The sequence below is a fragment of the Drosophila pseudoobscura genome, chromosome X (genome assembly GCF_009870125.1).
Source record: "Drosophila pseudoobscura strain MV-25-SWS-2005 chromosome X, UCI_Dpse_MV25, whole genome shotgun sequence".
NCBI classification, from domain to species: Eukaryota; Metazoa; Arthropoda; class Insecta; order Diptera; family Drosophilidae; genus Drosophila; species Drosophila pseudoobscura.
Window position 1 is genome coordinate 24839950 of NC_046683.1, and position 16593 is coordinate 24856542.

The following is a 16593-nucleotide window of genomic DNA, read 5'->3' on the forward strand; positions in this document are numbered from 1 at the left end:
AGCCGCCCTACATCCTCTGATTTCTAGTTAGCTATCTTTTCTAGCTATATTTTTTCCAGGTCCTCTTCAAAAACTCCCTCTTTACCAGTAAAGGTTTCTTCGGGAGTACCACAGGGCAGCCATCTAGACCCCTTACTCATCACACTCTTTATTAATGACTTGCCGTCGGTATTAACATACTCTCGAGTACTTATGTACGCGGATGATGTTAAACTCTGTGTCCAGTATAAGGACATTTCATTTCATTTTCGGCTGCAATCCGATCTCAATAACTTTCAGTCATGGTGTTGTGAAAACTTGTAACAACTTAATGCCTCGAAATGAAAAGTAATGACATCTCATCGTTCTAACCCCTTGTTGGCCCTCTATACCCTATGCGGTGGTTCTCTGGAGAAAATTAACTTGGTGGATGATCTTGGTGTAATATTAGTCGCCAAGCTGAAGCTTTCTGAACACATTTCTACCATGGTAAATAGGTCTTAAGGTGTTCTTGAGTTTATCAAGAGGAGATCAAAGGAATTTGACGACACCCATATAACAAAGTCTCTATACCTCGCTAGTTCGTCCGATTTTAGAATACGGGTCCTGTGTACGGTGCCGTACACCAGGACCGTATATAATCAGTCCAGAAAAACTTTTTACTCTTCGCTCCGCGGGCCTTAACTGGGATAGATGTGTGAGAATGCTATCTTACTCTAGTAGATTGCTATTAGTAAACCTCTCATCCTTAGTTAACCGTAGAAAAATGCTTGGTGTTATTTTTATGCACAACTTGTAGTAACTAATTAGTAATTATATTTGTATTTTGAACGCAAGCTTAGTTTTTTTTAAGTAAGTTTGGCTTTAATTTTCCTCGAATATTAGTCTAACAACTATCTTTCCTGCATGTTCGTGATCGGTTCGGTTAACGCGCTGCGCGTCATGCGGAAGCGCCCCTCGGTCGGTTGTGCGGAAGGAGGACTGGGTTTTGCCTAGGATCCGCGCGTAACATCCTTCTGATGGTGTCACACGGGCCACTGGATGGTGCAGTAATTGAATTTCCACTTGATTACATATCAACGTCCAAATATATATACATATGTACATACATATCATTAGAATAGAATTAAGGGAATTAATAGAATAATATAATTAATAGAAACATGGGATCTTGTGCTAGTTCGAGAATTAGTTACAGACCGCACAAGAGTTTGAACACATCATAAATCGTATTGTAACGAATGGGTATTAAGTAGACTGACTAGTGTTGTCATCCCGTATTATATTAGACATATCCAGTCTGGGCTCGGAGTTGTTCGTAAAATCCCCAGGTCAATAAAGTCTGGCTATAGTAAAAATACTCTCGGTTTTTACATTATATATACCGATTATTTATAGAATTCTGTATAAACGTAACAACTGGTGTCAGAATATGATGCTGCAGATTAAGGGTCAAGGTGACAAAAAACAACAGATGGTGCTGCAGATGAAGGATTAAGGTGATCAACAGCAAAAGATGTTGCAAGGTGAAGCAAGGTGAACTGATTGAAGATCAAGGGAAACCCAGTTACAAAGATTATAAGCTATGGCAAAACAGATGCCATGGAGAAGAGAAAAGAGAAAAAGGCCAACGTCGACAAGAAACTACAGGATAACTCAGAATCAGTTCAGCTTTTGGATGAAGAGATCAAACAGGAGATCACATACGTCTTGATGGGGGAATTTGGCAAGTGGATAATCGTCTCGAAGATCGGCTCAAAAACCCATTCCGTCATTTGGAATTGGGTTTTCCTGTCAGCAACATAACAACAGCCAAACGGAAATTTGCTACAACTAGATTTTATGGCACACCAACATTTAGCGTTTTTACGCCACAATTCGAAACGTCAGCGTCGAGGAATAATTGAACGGAAGCGCGGCCGCTTTTTGTGATGTCCTTGAACGGTTTTGCTGCTGAGGTGCTACAATCGAATCCCGACGCAAATAACTTGAGTTAAGAGGCTGTTAAGCGTGCCCTAGAGCATGGTAACAGTATTATAAAATTAAAAATGAATTGAAGTCTGGTACAAAGTTACTGATGCTAAAATAATTGTAGGAATTAATTAGCAATTAGGCGATCGAAAAATATAATGGATCTGGCTAAGAATACCCTCCGTTTCAAACTGCTTTGTCTGACATTGGAAACAGTAAATTATTAGAAGCATTAATTAAGAACTTTTCTGTCTTAATTTAACTACATATATGTATGGTCTCTTACCTTCTGCACTTTGTGCCTTAAATCCTGCAGGTAATCGCGGTGATCTTCAGCCTGCTCGTGAGCTGTGTGATAAAAAACCAACCAGCCGGAAATAAAGGCAAGCAATATTTCAACGAATTCAAATTTAATTCTTTCCTGCACTTCTTGTATACGCAGAACATAGCTTAAGGACTCCTGGATATATTCGCGCTCATGCATGCCCAAACTGGCATCGGCCTATGAATGAAAAATAATTTAATGGAATATACATATACGCTTAAATTTAAACAAATAGGTAAGAAGAGTCGTTAAAAATAGTAAATTTATTGTAAAAAGCTTCTTTTAAATTGGGTGTATTTCGTCAGCTTTCGTTAAATAGTATGTTAGCCTAGCGATCAACAATGGCCGATCTCTTTGCCCAATTTTTCCAAACAACATATTCTCAGGAAAGCTACTCTGGTCATCCGTACCCATACGATTTACCGAGATCGAAAGTCTTATGTAAAGAAGTGTAGAGGTACATCTAATCCGTACATACATCCGTTATTCCTAAAATGTTCGAGACAATTTTAACTCAGCACCTGCAACATCTCTGCAAGTCACTTTTCTCCAATTCAGCAAGGATTTTCAACGCCACCACGAATTTGTTAAAGTTTAGTAATTAAAAGCTTTCATGGTAACTTTCAGATGGATGTTATGTACATCGACTTCAGTAAAGCATTCAACTCTGTAAACCACTCACTTACTTTATAGCTGCCTTTATTCCAGGTCTTAAAAGTCTTCTTCAAAAACTCCCTCTCTTCACCAGTTAAGGTTACTTCTGGAGTACCACAGGGCAGCCATCTAAGCCCCTTACTTTTTACACTCTTTATTAATGGCCAGCTTTCGGCAGGAAAGGAATTTGACGACCATTTTATAACAAAGAGTCTCTATAACTCGCTAGTTCGTCCGATTTTATAATACGTCTCTCGTGTATGGTACCCATCTTACTACACTCATCTTACTATAAGGGAATTGCTATTAATAAACCTTCCATCCTTAGTTAATCGTACAAAAATGCGTGATTTGATTTTTGTGCCCAAATTGATCAAGTAGAACGTAGATTGCCCTGGTTTGTTGAGCCGATTAGATCCACTAGAAATTTTATTCCGTTGTGCCTTTTGTAGATCGAATTATTCTTAACATTAACCGTTTAGGATCTTATGCTCGGACTATAATTCCCTATACCATATTATGTCCACCACTAATTCTCTTCCCCATATTACATTATTAATACTCACATAACTCTATCGTAATTAGTAATTGTATTTGTTGGTAGTGGGGCGGATCGAAGCTCAACTCTCCCACAACGCAATTGATGATCCAGTGAACCTCCGAGTAGCCGTCATAAGAAATGAAAACAGTTGTGTTTTGTGGTATATATATAATTATGTGTGTGTATTTGGTTGGGGGGTCGCGCGGTATAGCCAGGGGCTTGCTTGTGCGCAGGACGTGATCGCGACAGTTACGCCAGATGTCTGTCGCCCTACAGATGGATGATCTCGCCCACCACCTCGTCTTAGCCGACTGGTACATAGCAGAGCCGGACATGGCCTCGGCGGTGACCACAGGACCCGATACAGCGAAGAAACGTCCTTGTCATCAAAACATTTCAGATTGAACATTTTTCTTTATTTTACTTCTACAATTTGAGTGTTCGATGGGCTGCGATGTGCGACCCAACCCCCTGATCTCGCATACAGTGTGTTAATTGCGGTGGACAAAATTCTGCCACTAGTAAAGACTTCCCAAGCTGTTAGCCATTGGATGCTACAGGGGGATAAACCCATCGGGATGACGGGTCGGCTCGCCACAGCTGTAAACTCGCAATAGGGTGATTGGAGTTAGTGCTTGCCCTGATCCCGAGTCGGCTATGATTCATGCCCTAGGATACACGGGTTTAAGAGCGAACCATCACCCGCCGTAACTAAACACACCGGTGGAAGTGGATGCTGCGGGTGCTGCCGAGGGGGTGCTCGGTCGCTAAATAAATGTGGACTCTGGATACCTAGCGACCTCCGGGGAGCAACCCCAGTGACCAACCCTTTAGAAGAAGACAGGGAAGGAGACGGTCGACCGTTCTCAGGCAGCAGACGCTGCGAGGATAGGTCCGGAAACCGGAAAATCGTCGTACCAGGACAGGTGACGAGCGGCTTTGATCCTGGTCAAAGAGGACCCCAACAACAAGTCGTCAGCCGAAAATATTGAGCAGAGGCTATGGGCCACCTCAATCTTGCCGGACTTCCAGCCAGCCAAAGGCAAGGCCCCTAACAAGCGGCAATGCTCAGCGGAGGATCGCGCTTCCCACTCAGGCCAAGCCCATCAAGCGGGTCAAAGAAAACTCACCTCACGCAGATCTTAATCGGCGTCCTGTACTGTTGCGCCTAAGACGGTTTGTCCCTCGGAACAAATAGCACCTGATGGAAAATGGACCCCAGGAAAGATTTCTGCAGGAGCTGGAGGAAAATAGTGGCCCACAACCCAAATGTGAACGCAGGGTGGCATCAAGGTAAGGCCATCGCCTGCCAAGACGCTCGATTTGCGGCAATCTACATAAAGGCTGTGTCTGCCATAGCAGCCTCACCTAGCCAAGGGTGGAGCGGACATAGTCCACATTCAGGAGCCCTGCTACTTGTTTTTGCTCCCAAATTTCAGCAATGAAGACCACACATCAGTGAGCGTCGAAAGCCAGGAGCGTTCTGTAAGAACACTCCTTTTCGGACCACAGGTACAGGAAACTGTATTCTCCTTTTATTACCGAAACCAGTTCAATTCCGGAACATCAGGCGGATAGACTGGACTTGGTACTCTGACTACCTCTGTCGTGTTCTCCCTGTGTCCACCTGAGGAGGAGTTTTCCAGGGAGGCCACGACTTGTCTTGTTAAGATCTTCACCGACGACTGCAAAAAGGCGCTCGATTAATCCTGCCCCTCGGGCAAGAACAGAGGCCGGAAGAAACCTGAATGGTGGAATCCGAAACTAGGGTAACTACGGAAAGCCTTCCGGAGACTCTTCTACAAAGCTAAGGCTGAAAACTTTGAGCAGAACTGGGCCAAATACAAAGCCAAATGCGCCTCATGGCGTAAGTTCTGCAGCGAAATCGAGAATAGCTCAGAAGCTTGGCGCTTGCGCAGAGTTCTCTCGAAGACAACATCCACTCTGGGCTACCTGAAGAACACCGACCAGGCTTGGACTACGTCCAGTGTTGAGTCGCTAAATTTTCTCCTTAATACACACTTCCCTGGCTGCGATGCAAACAGATCCAACTACCTCGCGCCTCCTTCCGTCGCCCCAAATGCTATCCTGCACCTGCTAAGCCAGGAGAACATTACCTGGGCGATAAAAAGCTTTAAACTATACAAGTATGCGGGGCCAGACGACATTATCCCTGCCCGACATGCCTATCGGAAGGGAAGGGCTTACACAATCACATTGATCATCGAAGCGTCCCTTTACTGTAAGGAGTATACCCTGATAGCCTTCCACGACATAGAAGACGACTTTTGCTGCGGGTGATTGAAGGGGGCAGCATACTCGGGTAATTTAACGCAGACGTGGACATTGAGACGGAGCACCGCAAAACTCACCAGAGACGCCGCACGACCCGACTCCAGCAGGGCAAACCCCTTGTTGCCCGCCGAAACGCGCACCGCTTCCAATTCCGGCAGGGTAAAACCCCTGAAGAGGATATGATTACAGTCGGGGGTCCGACCAGGGTGAAAATGAGGGGAGAGAATTTTCAGTTGTACAATCGAAGTTTATTATCCCTGGCTTCTCCCGCACTCCCACCTACTTAATCCTCCATCCCGGCCATCGGCCAGCTCACCCGCGGATTTGGCGCCGATATTCCAAGAGATCCTCCATTCCTCCGTCTGCCAGATCTCATCCTCTGCGGTGCAGTTCCGTGTGTCCCGATTCTTCGATTTCTTCGACGCGCGCCGGTTTGACACTTTTTCCGCGGCACTGACGGTCTGGCGCTCTGCCCACGCCCGGCGCTCGTTTTCCGACCAACGGGACTTTTCCGAAAGAGCTGTTTTGTGGCCGGCGAATCGCGGTTCTCTCAATCTCTCTTCCTTCTCTTTCATGTGAGCTGGCCGTCTGGCGGGTTCGGCTATGCCAAAAATAAACTAGCTGATTTGCTAACACAAGGGCTATAATTCGCTCCGTTTGACTTATCTTAAAATAAATTTATCCTAATTATAATGTGAGGCTCCTAGTGGATCCTCACAAGGGTTACATATGTATGTCACATTCGTTATTATTCATTAAAGGTAATGTTGGCTATTATTTTATTTTATTTCTATTAGGTTTTAGATGTTCAGATTCTTAATATACTATAAGGTGGGCTGTTAACTGTATTTTGTACTGCGAATAGTTATTTATCTTTTTCATGTGATGCGGAAGCTGTTTCCAAATGCGAATGACATTGACGAAGAAATGCCTCTCGGAATTTAAAGTTTTACGTCTGCGTAACCACAGTTAATCTCTATCCCATAGGTGAGTACAGGTACAAGGTTTTGCTATTTGCATCCGAATGTTTAGCGGTATAAGTCGTTTGGTAATATCAGTGATCTTAAGATCCCATAGGATTTTCATACGGCTTTGCTCACGTGATTATCCCATGAGAGCGTATTTTTTAAATTAAAGCCAAAGTTATGTAATTTCTACGCGACTTAATAGTGTTGAGTTTATCTTTCTCTTATTTTTGCAGATAATCAAACATTTTGACTTGGTTGTGGGTTGCACATGCACTAATCTTCTCTAGTTCTATATTGCTAACATTGATACACTCATCTATTCTACTTAACGGTCGATTAAGATATAATTGGAGGTCATCGTTGTACATGTGCACATCACAGTCGGACAATACTATTATCAGGTAATTTATATAAATGGAGAGCAATAACAGACCATTTAGGATTTACAAAACTTTGCAGTGAGGATACCATGGTCAATCTGGTCTGATGAGCTCGTGAGGTGGCTCAAAGGGGGCCTAGCTGAGGCCACCGGACGGGTCGCAGGTTGCGGATAGCGAACGACCTACCTATATACAGGTCATATAGGTAGGTCAGCTGCGAATAATCGGACATCCCTAGGGAGAGTACCGAAAATAAGCAGCCCCGGACAGCCAGCGGGTGTTCGCGAAGTAGCAACACTGACGATGCGCTTGTGGTGCCGCCTCTTATAAGTAGCTCACACACTCCCCTATCCCTACACACTACCTACCCACATCCCAACCCCCCACATTCAGCTCACACCGGGCCGGACTAAGAGTGTTATTCGACCCGTGCCGAGAGTCAGCCTGGCTGGGGGCCCGGTATATAAAACTAGCCCAGTCGTTAACGGAGAGCTCAGGGACTTGGCAGCCCCCTGTTCTAAGTATGCCTTATCCGGGCAACGTGGATCTCTGCCCGGACGGACCGTACCCCTTCTCTGCAGCTCGTGGGAATAAGAATGGAAGAATTGAAAAACAAACAAAATGAGTCTGGCACTCCCCAAATGCCAACAGGGAGCAATCCCAAACAGGGGAAGGCAGCGGCCCAAAGGCCTGGCCCGACCCGCAAATCAGCAGGGAAAACCTGCGCGGCGGAAGATGCTAGGGAGAGCCCAAAGGGGTCCCATCCCGGTGTCGGGGTGGGTGGTGAATTGGCTCCCAAAACCGATACCTTGGCAGAGTGGCTATGCAATCCTGCGGCTGCTCTGCCTGCTGGTAAAGTGGAGGGGGATGAGTCACCATCTACTAGTGTCAAAGCCAAATCCTTTACATATGCCGACAGAAGGAGTGCTGGCAACATACTCCGTCGGCAGAACGCAAGCCAGATGTCCAGCCCGACGGACAAATGGATTAAGAAGGTCGAGTGGGCCTCGAAGGTGCTGCCGAACTTTGGCAAGGAAGCACCGAAGAAGGAAGCCCCTCAGCAAAAAAGGCAGCGCTCGCAGGAGACTCCGGGGCCGACACCGAAGCGCTCCAGAGTGCTGCCTAACGCATCGTTCGCGCAGATTGCCAGAGCAAGGACGCTGATTGGCGTCCTGGACAAAGGCAGCGTGGACTCCCGGACCCCTCGGAACCAGTGGAAGTGGGTGGAAGCGGCACTGGCCGACCGCTGCTTCGAGCTGCTGGAAAAGCAGCCTGGACCCCCCCCCGTCTGCAGAGACATGGGCTGGTACCAGGGCTGCATAAAAATCGTAGCCTGTGAAGATGAGCGCTCCGTACAGCTGTACAAAGCAGCGGTAGCGCAAGTCGGGGAAGTCTACCCAGGGGCGAAGCTCGTCGCTGTAGACTGGAGCGAAGTGCCCAGTAGACCAAGGGCGAGAGTCTGGGTGCCCGCCTCCATGAAGGAGCCGGAGCGCATCCTAAAAATGCTGCAAAGATGCAACCCCCACCTCCCAACAGCGGATTGGAAGGTGGTCAAAGTTGAGGCGACACAGGGCCCCACAAACCAGGCGGTGGTCGTCCTCAACAAAGAGTCGCTGGCCCCGATTGAGGCTGCCAAAGGCGAGCTCAATTTTGGGTTCAGCTCTGTGACCATAAAGGTCTACAAGTCGGATGCGGCGGCCGAGGCACGTCCTGTCGACAAGCCAGTCGAGCAGGACGCTGCCTCGGAGATCGAAGCACCCGACGATCACACAGAGATAGACCCAGAGGGCTACTCCACAGATGGCACGCTGAGATGCGACTTCGAGGCGATGTGTTGCCACGAGGAAGTCGAGGACGATCCAGATGCCGACATTACAGTGGTGGAGAACACTAGGGATGTCCCTGAGGCTCCTTCAGATCAATCTCCACCACTGTAAAGCAGCATCCGCTGCTCTTATACTCCGCCTCGAAGAGAGCGGAGCAGACGTAGCCCTGATCCAGGAACCTTGGATAGTGGGAGACAAGGTTTGTGGATTAGGGTCGAAGGAGTACAAGATAATTGTAGCTCAACATGAAGGTAAAACTCGCACCTGCATTCTCGCCAGAAAGCACCTTAATATCTTTCTGCTCCATAATTATAGCGATAGCGACAACACGGCGGTAAGCCTAGAGCTGGAAGGGACACATCTAAGGCTGATGTCGTCCTACATGGCCCATGAGGGAAACGATCCCCCCAACGACCTTGTTCGCAAACTAGCCAGCGACAGCGAGAGGTCGAACATAGACCTATTAATAGGTTGCGATGCCAACGCTCACCACACTCAATGGGGTAGCTCGAACACAAATGCAAGGGGTGAGTCACTTTTCAGCTTCATCCTTAACTCAAATCTATTTATTTGTAATCGGGGCAACGACCCCACTTTTATAATTAAAAATCGACAGGAGGTTATTGACATCACCCTAGTGTCTTCCAACCTGTTAGACATAGTCAAGAGTTGGCAAGTCCTTGATGACCACTCCTTCTCTGACCACAGATACATCGAGACCACACTATCCCTCGAGTGTCCGAAACCTAAGGACTATATTAATCCCAGGAAAGCCAACTGGGAAAAATATACCTCAGCCCTGGAGGACTTACTCCCCTCCAAAGCACCATCATGCCCTGACACAAAAGACGACCTAGATCGCCTAGTGAACAGGTTCACAGAGGCATGCAACAAAGCCTTCGCGGCAGCATGCCCCTCTAGCAAACCTAGGGGGAAAAAGAAACCCCCTGGTGGTCAAAGCAAATAGACATCCTACGTAAAAGCTGCAGGACCCTTTTCAACAGGGCCAAAAGCGCGAACGAGGAGAGCCACTGGGCAGACTATAAAATCAGTCTGTCACTATATAAAAAGGAAACAAGGAAAGCAAAAAGGGCCTCTTGGCAAAAATTTTGCTCGGAAATTGAGGAAACATCAGAGGCCGCAAGGCTTCGCAAGATTCTCTCAAAAACTAACCCCTCGGTGGGGTATCTTAAAAGGAATGACGGCACGTGGACTAACTCCAGTGAGGAGTCCCTGCACATTCTACTAGACACACATATTCCAGGGTGCACAACCATCGAGACGGCACATCTTCCAGGAGAGGGACCGGTAACCTCGATGGATCACATCCTCACTAAACGTAACATAAGCTGGGCAATAAACAGCTTCAACCCGTTCAAATCGCCAGGCCCAGACCAGGTAATCCCGGCCCAACTTCAGAAGGCCGGGGATACGGCCATAAACTGGCTACAAGGTATCTTCAGGAAGATACTGGCTGTGGGTACAATGCCGCGAACATGGCTTAAGGCAAAGATAGTCTTCATTCCCAAAGCTGGGAAAGCCTCGCACTCAGCTGCAAAAGACTTTAGACCAATCAGCCTATCGTCCTTCCTCCTCAAAACCTTTGAGAGACTCGTCGGGCTGCAACTGAGGACAACTATACACCCTCAGTTGCTGTCAGACGCACAGCATGCCTACCGGAAAGGAAAATCCACGGAAACGGCTCTTCATGAAGTGATCTCTGCGGTAGAGAAATCTCTGCATCACAAAGAGTACTCACTCATAGCATTTCTCGACATTGAGGGAGCTTTCAACAACGTTGTACCGGGTGCCATTACAGAAGCCCTGACTGACCTGGGGGTGGACCGTCACTTGGTGATGCTCATTGATCAATTGCTCACATGCAGGACGGTGACATCATCGATGGGATCGTCCGCCCAGTCAAGGTATGTCAACAGAGGCACCCCGCAAGGTGGTGTCCTGTCTCCTCTTCTGTGGAACATAGCAGTCAACAAGATTCTATGGGACCTGGAGGGGGGGGGCTGCAAAGTCGTGGCCTATGCGGATGACGTTGCGATTATTTTCTCGGGGAAATACCCCCAAACACTGTGCGACTTAATGTCCACAAAGCTAGCGCAACTGTCGGACTGGACGAAATCGCGCGGTCTGGGAGTAAATCCCTCAAAAACGGAACTCGTGTTATTCACAAATAAATACAAGGTCCCGCCCCTCAACCCTCCAATACTACAAGGATGCAGGCTCTCCTTTAGCGACAGTGCCAGTTACTTAGGGTTGGTAATTGACAAGAAGCTTAACTGGAACCTGAATGTCAAAGACAGAGTGAAAAAGGCAATGACTGCACTCTATACATGCAAAAAAGCTATTGGGCTAAGATGGGGTATGATCCCAAGCATAGTCCAATGGATATATCAAGCTATAGTTAGACCAATACTACTCTACGGAGTTACGGTGTGGTGGCCAGCCCTATCAAAAAGGGCGATCACCAAGCAACTGGGCAAAGTCCAGCGGACTGCCGCCCTATGCATCAGCGGAGCTCTCCGCACCACCCCAAATGATGCGCTAAATGCCATCCTATGCCTACAGAGCCTTGAACTCGCAGGAAAGGAACGGGCAGAAGCAGCAGCAATACGTCTAAGAGACTCAGATCAATGGGTGACACAGTGCATAGGTCACTCAGCCATATTAAATAGCAGTACTGTCCCCTCAAAAACAGACTACCAAGTTCCAAGAGAGTATACAGACACTCCCTTCGACACAATCATCCCTCATAGAGACGAATGGCTCGAGGGACTCCCAGGCCCTGAAGGGGCCATAAGCATCTTCACAGATGGATCAAAGCTGGACGACAGAGTCGGAGGGGGAATCTACTCTGAACAGCTAAACATAAGGCATTCCTTCAGACTCCCAGATCATTGCAGTGTCTTTCAAGCGGAAGTCATAGCAATCAGGGAGGCACTAGACTGCCTACAAGCGGCTGCCGTCACGGCAACCAAGCTAAACATTTATAGCGACAGCCAAGCTGCGATCAAATCGCTAAGCGCGATTTCCTCGAACTCGGCCACCGTGGCAGACTGCCGCAAATCTCTACACGAGATGGCTCAGCAATTTGCTATTAGCCTAATTTGGGTCCCGGGCCACCGGGACATCGAGGGCAACTGTATAGCGGACGAGCTGGCCAGATCTGGCACTACAATCCCCCTTCTCCAAGACAAGGAGGATATCTGTATGCCAATGGCCACCTGTAAGCTCATCATAAGGGAGCAATACAAGCGACTAAAAAACGATATGTGGCAAACAGTGCCACGATGTCGCACAACTCGGCAAACATGGCCGACCATGGACATGAAGCGCACCTCCGAGCTCCTCAAGTTAAGCAGGAAAAGGTGCAGCGTAGTCACTCGTTCCCTCACGGGACACTGGCTAATAGGCACCCACGCTAACAGGCTGGGGGCCCCACATAACGATTTTTGTCGCAGCTGTAGAGACGAGGAAGAGGAGGAGACAGTGGAACATCTGTTCTGCTCCTGCCCGGCTCTCAGCAGAAGAAGGCTACAACACCTGGGCTCAGCCTTTCTACACGACATCTCAGAGATGTCCAAACTATGTCCCAGAAGGATAGCGAACTTTGTGAGAGCATCTGGATGGGATAATTGCTGACAGGAAGTCTCACAACGCAGGAAGGAAATGATCCTATGCGGTATCACAACGGGCCGAAACCGGCCTAAGTGTGACGGGCTCCGAGCGAGCCTGGCAGCCGCCTCAACCTAACCTAACCTAACCTACCATGGTCAACTGAGTCAAAAGATTTAGAGTAGTCAAGAGCAGCTTAGATCCGTCGTCCATTCTTTCGCGGATATCCTCTACAATTTTTATTAAGTCGGTTGTATAACTTCTATTTCGTCTGAATCCAGACTGGTTATACCAGATACTCAAAATGAGTATTGGGGTATATTAGATTTGTGATAAAGTGGATGTGTGTAAGGTCCAGAAGGAATCGTTTCCGACCCCACAATGTATATATATTCTTGATCAGCATCAATAGCCGAGTCGATTGAGCTCTGTCTGTCTGTCCGTCTGTCCGTCCGTCGGTCCGTCTGTCCGTCCCCTTCAGCGCCTAGTGCTCAAAAACTATAAGAGCAACGATGTTTTGGATCCAGACTTCTGTGATATGTCACTGCTACACAAATATTTCAAAACTTCGCTCCGCCCACTTCCGCCCCCACAAAGGACGAAAATCTGTTGCATCCACAATATTGCAGATTCGAGAAAACTAAAAACGCAGAATCATAGATAACGACCATATCTATAAGATTGCTGAGTCTGGATCACATCAGACAATTTTTATAGCCAAAAGTTGTGAGTTGCTGCGGACACCGCAACTCTACATTTATACCCGATACATAGTCAGTATGGCTCTCCTCCGGCAGACGCCGCTAATATTAAACGACACGACAAAGAGTGTGTGCGAGAGAGATAGAAAATCAGTCTGAGCGTGACGTCGGGCACTGCGTAGCCAGTGCAAATTGATTTCTTGCTTTTGACTACAAAAATGATCCGATCTGATCCAGATTCAGCAATCTGATAGATATGGTCATTATCTATGATTCTGCGTTTTTAGTTTTCTCGAATCTTCAAAATTGTGGATGCCACAGATTTTCGTCTTTTGTGGGGGTGGAAGGGGGTGGGGTGAAATTTTGAGATATACGTTTTATAGTGAGATCTAACATGAGTGCGGATACTAAATTTGGTTACACTACCTTAATAGTCTCTGAGATTTGTGGATGCCCCAGATTTTCGTACTTTGCGGGGGGGTAATGGCGAAATTTTGACACAAAACGGTCAAGGTCCGATATCACAGGAGTGTGGATACCAAATTTGGTTGCTCTGGCTCTTATAGGTTCTGAGATCCTTCAACTCATATTTTTCAATTGGCAAATCCGACCATGAAACCTGTGTGTTGTAGAGAGACAGAGCGAGAAAGAATGAAATTGTTTTCTTGATTCTGGCTATAATAATTATACGATCTGGTTCAGATTTTGCACTCTAGAAGATATGGCCATCTTCTACGATTCTGCGTTTTTAGTTTTCTCGTATCGTCGAAATTGTGGATGCCACAGATTTTCGTTCTTTGTGGGGGCGGAAGTGAGCGGGGCGAAGTTTTGATATATTTTTGTAGCAGTGACATATCACAGAAGTTTGGGCGGACGGACGGACGGACAGACGGACGGACGGACAGACGGATGGACAGACGGACGGACGGACGGACAGACGGACGGACGGACAGACGGACAGACAGACAGGGCTCAATCGACTCGGCTATTGATGCTGATCCAGAATATATATACTTTATGGGGTCGGAAACGATTCCTTCTAAACGTTACACACATCTACTTTTACCACAAATCTAATATACCCCAATACTCATTTTGAGTATCTGGTATAAAAACTACGAGGCTCATTTCTCAACAGGGCCATTGGGCCACTAACGAGAGGCGTGCCCCGGGTCCGGACCCAAAGTGAGCCCCAAACGAAATGAGAATTAATATCTCTTTCTCTCTCTCTCTGTTGTTAACGGCGGAGGAAGGCCCGTAAGTTTCATATTCTATAAGCCCCTATAAGTCAATGAACCGAGGAATTACTTGTAGGAGAATCACCACTGCCATTCGGGAAATCCACTATGCAATGACAAGCGTGTGGCATGTGCATTCCAAAGGTCCAGCGACGAGGATGATGATAGTTCCAGAGAGCATCTATAGATTGCAGAATTCGCTATATTTTCCCTGTATATTTCCCATCTCTTTCTCTCTCTATCACTCAATGTGGAATGCGAAGGGAGTCCCAGCCGATTGTAGTGGCTGCTTCTACTCGACCGCTAGCGTTGTAAAGCATCATTGTAAATCGTTGTAACAATATCATATTTGCTTAGATAAAACACAGAGAAACGAATGTACGACAGGGTGCGGGCGGTAGATACAGCTGGGGATCTGTGTAATTTAGAGGGTTTTTCAATATTTAATCTTAAGATTTCCCCATTCCCATTCAAGTGCGTACATTCGCTGCACCTCCATCTCTATCGCGGCATGCTCTATGCAACATGCACCATGCCCCTCTCCGTTCCACGATCTATGGCCGGAGAGCCTCCACGAGCCGCTAATTCAAACAAATTGCAGCATAAATGCATTATAAAAGGCAGAGGAGCAACATATCGGGCGTCACAGTGTGACAGTAATAATGTCACTCGCACTGTCACGGGAATGGGGAGCATGGGGCGGGGAGTGTATAGGGAAATTCATATACATATGTATGTATCTGTGGCATGAAGAATGCCAGTGATAAATTAGCTAGCTTCAGCGGGCTTTTTTCTTCTACGAGCAAGTATGTGTGGGCATGGCACAGTGGGGGAAATATTCGAATGGAGACTGGTCTTGTAGTCTGCCCTGTGCTTGTATGGATGTACCAGTAGTATTTTCTGGGGTTAATTTAGTCAGTAGGTTGTAAGCTCTCGAGGGATAGTATCGTCTCGATATACCTGTGGTCAGAGGAGTGGTCCTCTAGGATTTTTAAACTCTTGACTTTGTCTGACAGTTTGTGCGATACTAAGGTGAGGTCAATAGGATCTTGTTTGTTTTAAACTGCTGAAGCCTCCGTGGCGCAAAAGGGTCACTCCGCGCGATCTGTAAATGCAGTCACCAGCCGCTCGTTGCCGAAAAACTGACTCCGACCACTCCACGTGTGCAGCAGCTGATTTTGTTTGCCACTACAAGGGCAACGACAGCTGATCCACTTATATCCAAAATATGTTTAAATGAAAGGCAACATCAATTAAAGAAAAAACACTTGCCGGCAGACATAATAAATCTTTTAAAATGCCCACCTCCCCGGAACAATGAAACAATCACTTTAGATACAGAAAATGAAGATTCGAACTCCGCTGACGATTCTGATGGAAATCTAGAATTTGAGTTAGACGATGAAGAACAATAAACATATCTGTTAATACAATTTTGAATTAATACATGTGTGTGGGAGGAGGTTTTGAAAGTGTAGTTTGATTGAAAAATAAAAAAAAAAAAAAAATTCTATATTAATATTTCTCATTTTTGTGCAAAATTTGGGTGCTCTTGCTTTAAAATTGGACATACAGTTCAACTTCAAACGCGAATAAAATGCATAAAACTATAAAAAAAGTTTAATGAGGGAATAAAGCTTGAAGTTTTACCTTTTCAGAGAGGTATATATAATAATGATTTTATTTTAAATGAATAGAGAAAATATAATTAAACAAAAAAACTCAAAATTTGCGTTACTTTAATATTCGATATTTTCTTATATGACTAAAAAACCCTTCTTAATCTCGAAAAAAAAACGTAATTTTATATTTTATTATGATACCCATTATTTGTTAATGTGTCGCTCAGGCGTTTGTATTTTTTGTATATTCATGGCCGATTTTGACCAACTCTTCCTGAAGCCGTTTCTTTAACGCGGATATGACCGATATTGGCCTTTTGCGTATACGGCGGTACTGCTAAATTTTCAATAGCGCTGAGATCAGGCGATTGGGGTTTCGCTTCCACTAATATTGGGCAGTTATATAGCAGCCAAGACCTTACTTATAGGTCTAATGCTTCGGGTCGTTGTCCTGATTCAACTT

At 46.2% G+C, this 16593-nt stretch overlaps 1 protein-coding gene and 1 long non-coding RNA gene across 5 annotated transcripts in view; one reads left to right on the forward strand and one right to left on the reverse strand.

The window, feature by feature from the left end:
* Positions 1-16593, reverse strand: part of Graf (GTPase regulator associated with FAK) — a 256594-nt gene that overhangs the window by 183535 nt on the left and 56466 nt on the right. For all 4 annotated transcript variants that reach the window (XM_033383662.1, XM_033383661.1, XM_033383664.1 and 1 more), the window contains one exon: positions 2237-2452. In XM_033383662.1, coding sequence (XP_033239553.1) covers positions 2237-2452 — 216 coding nt within the window. The remainder of the gene's footprint in view (positions 1-2236; positions 2453-16593) is intronic.
* On the forward strand, positions 1097-2125 carry LOC117184784 (uncharacterized). The gene is made up of 2 exons (XR_004470234.1): positions 1097-1310; positions 1378-2125. It is a non-coding gene; the product is annotated as an uncharacterized lncRNA (long non-coding RNA).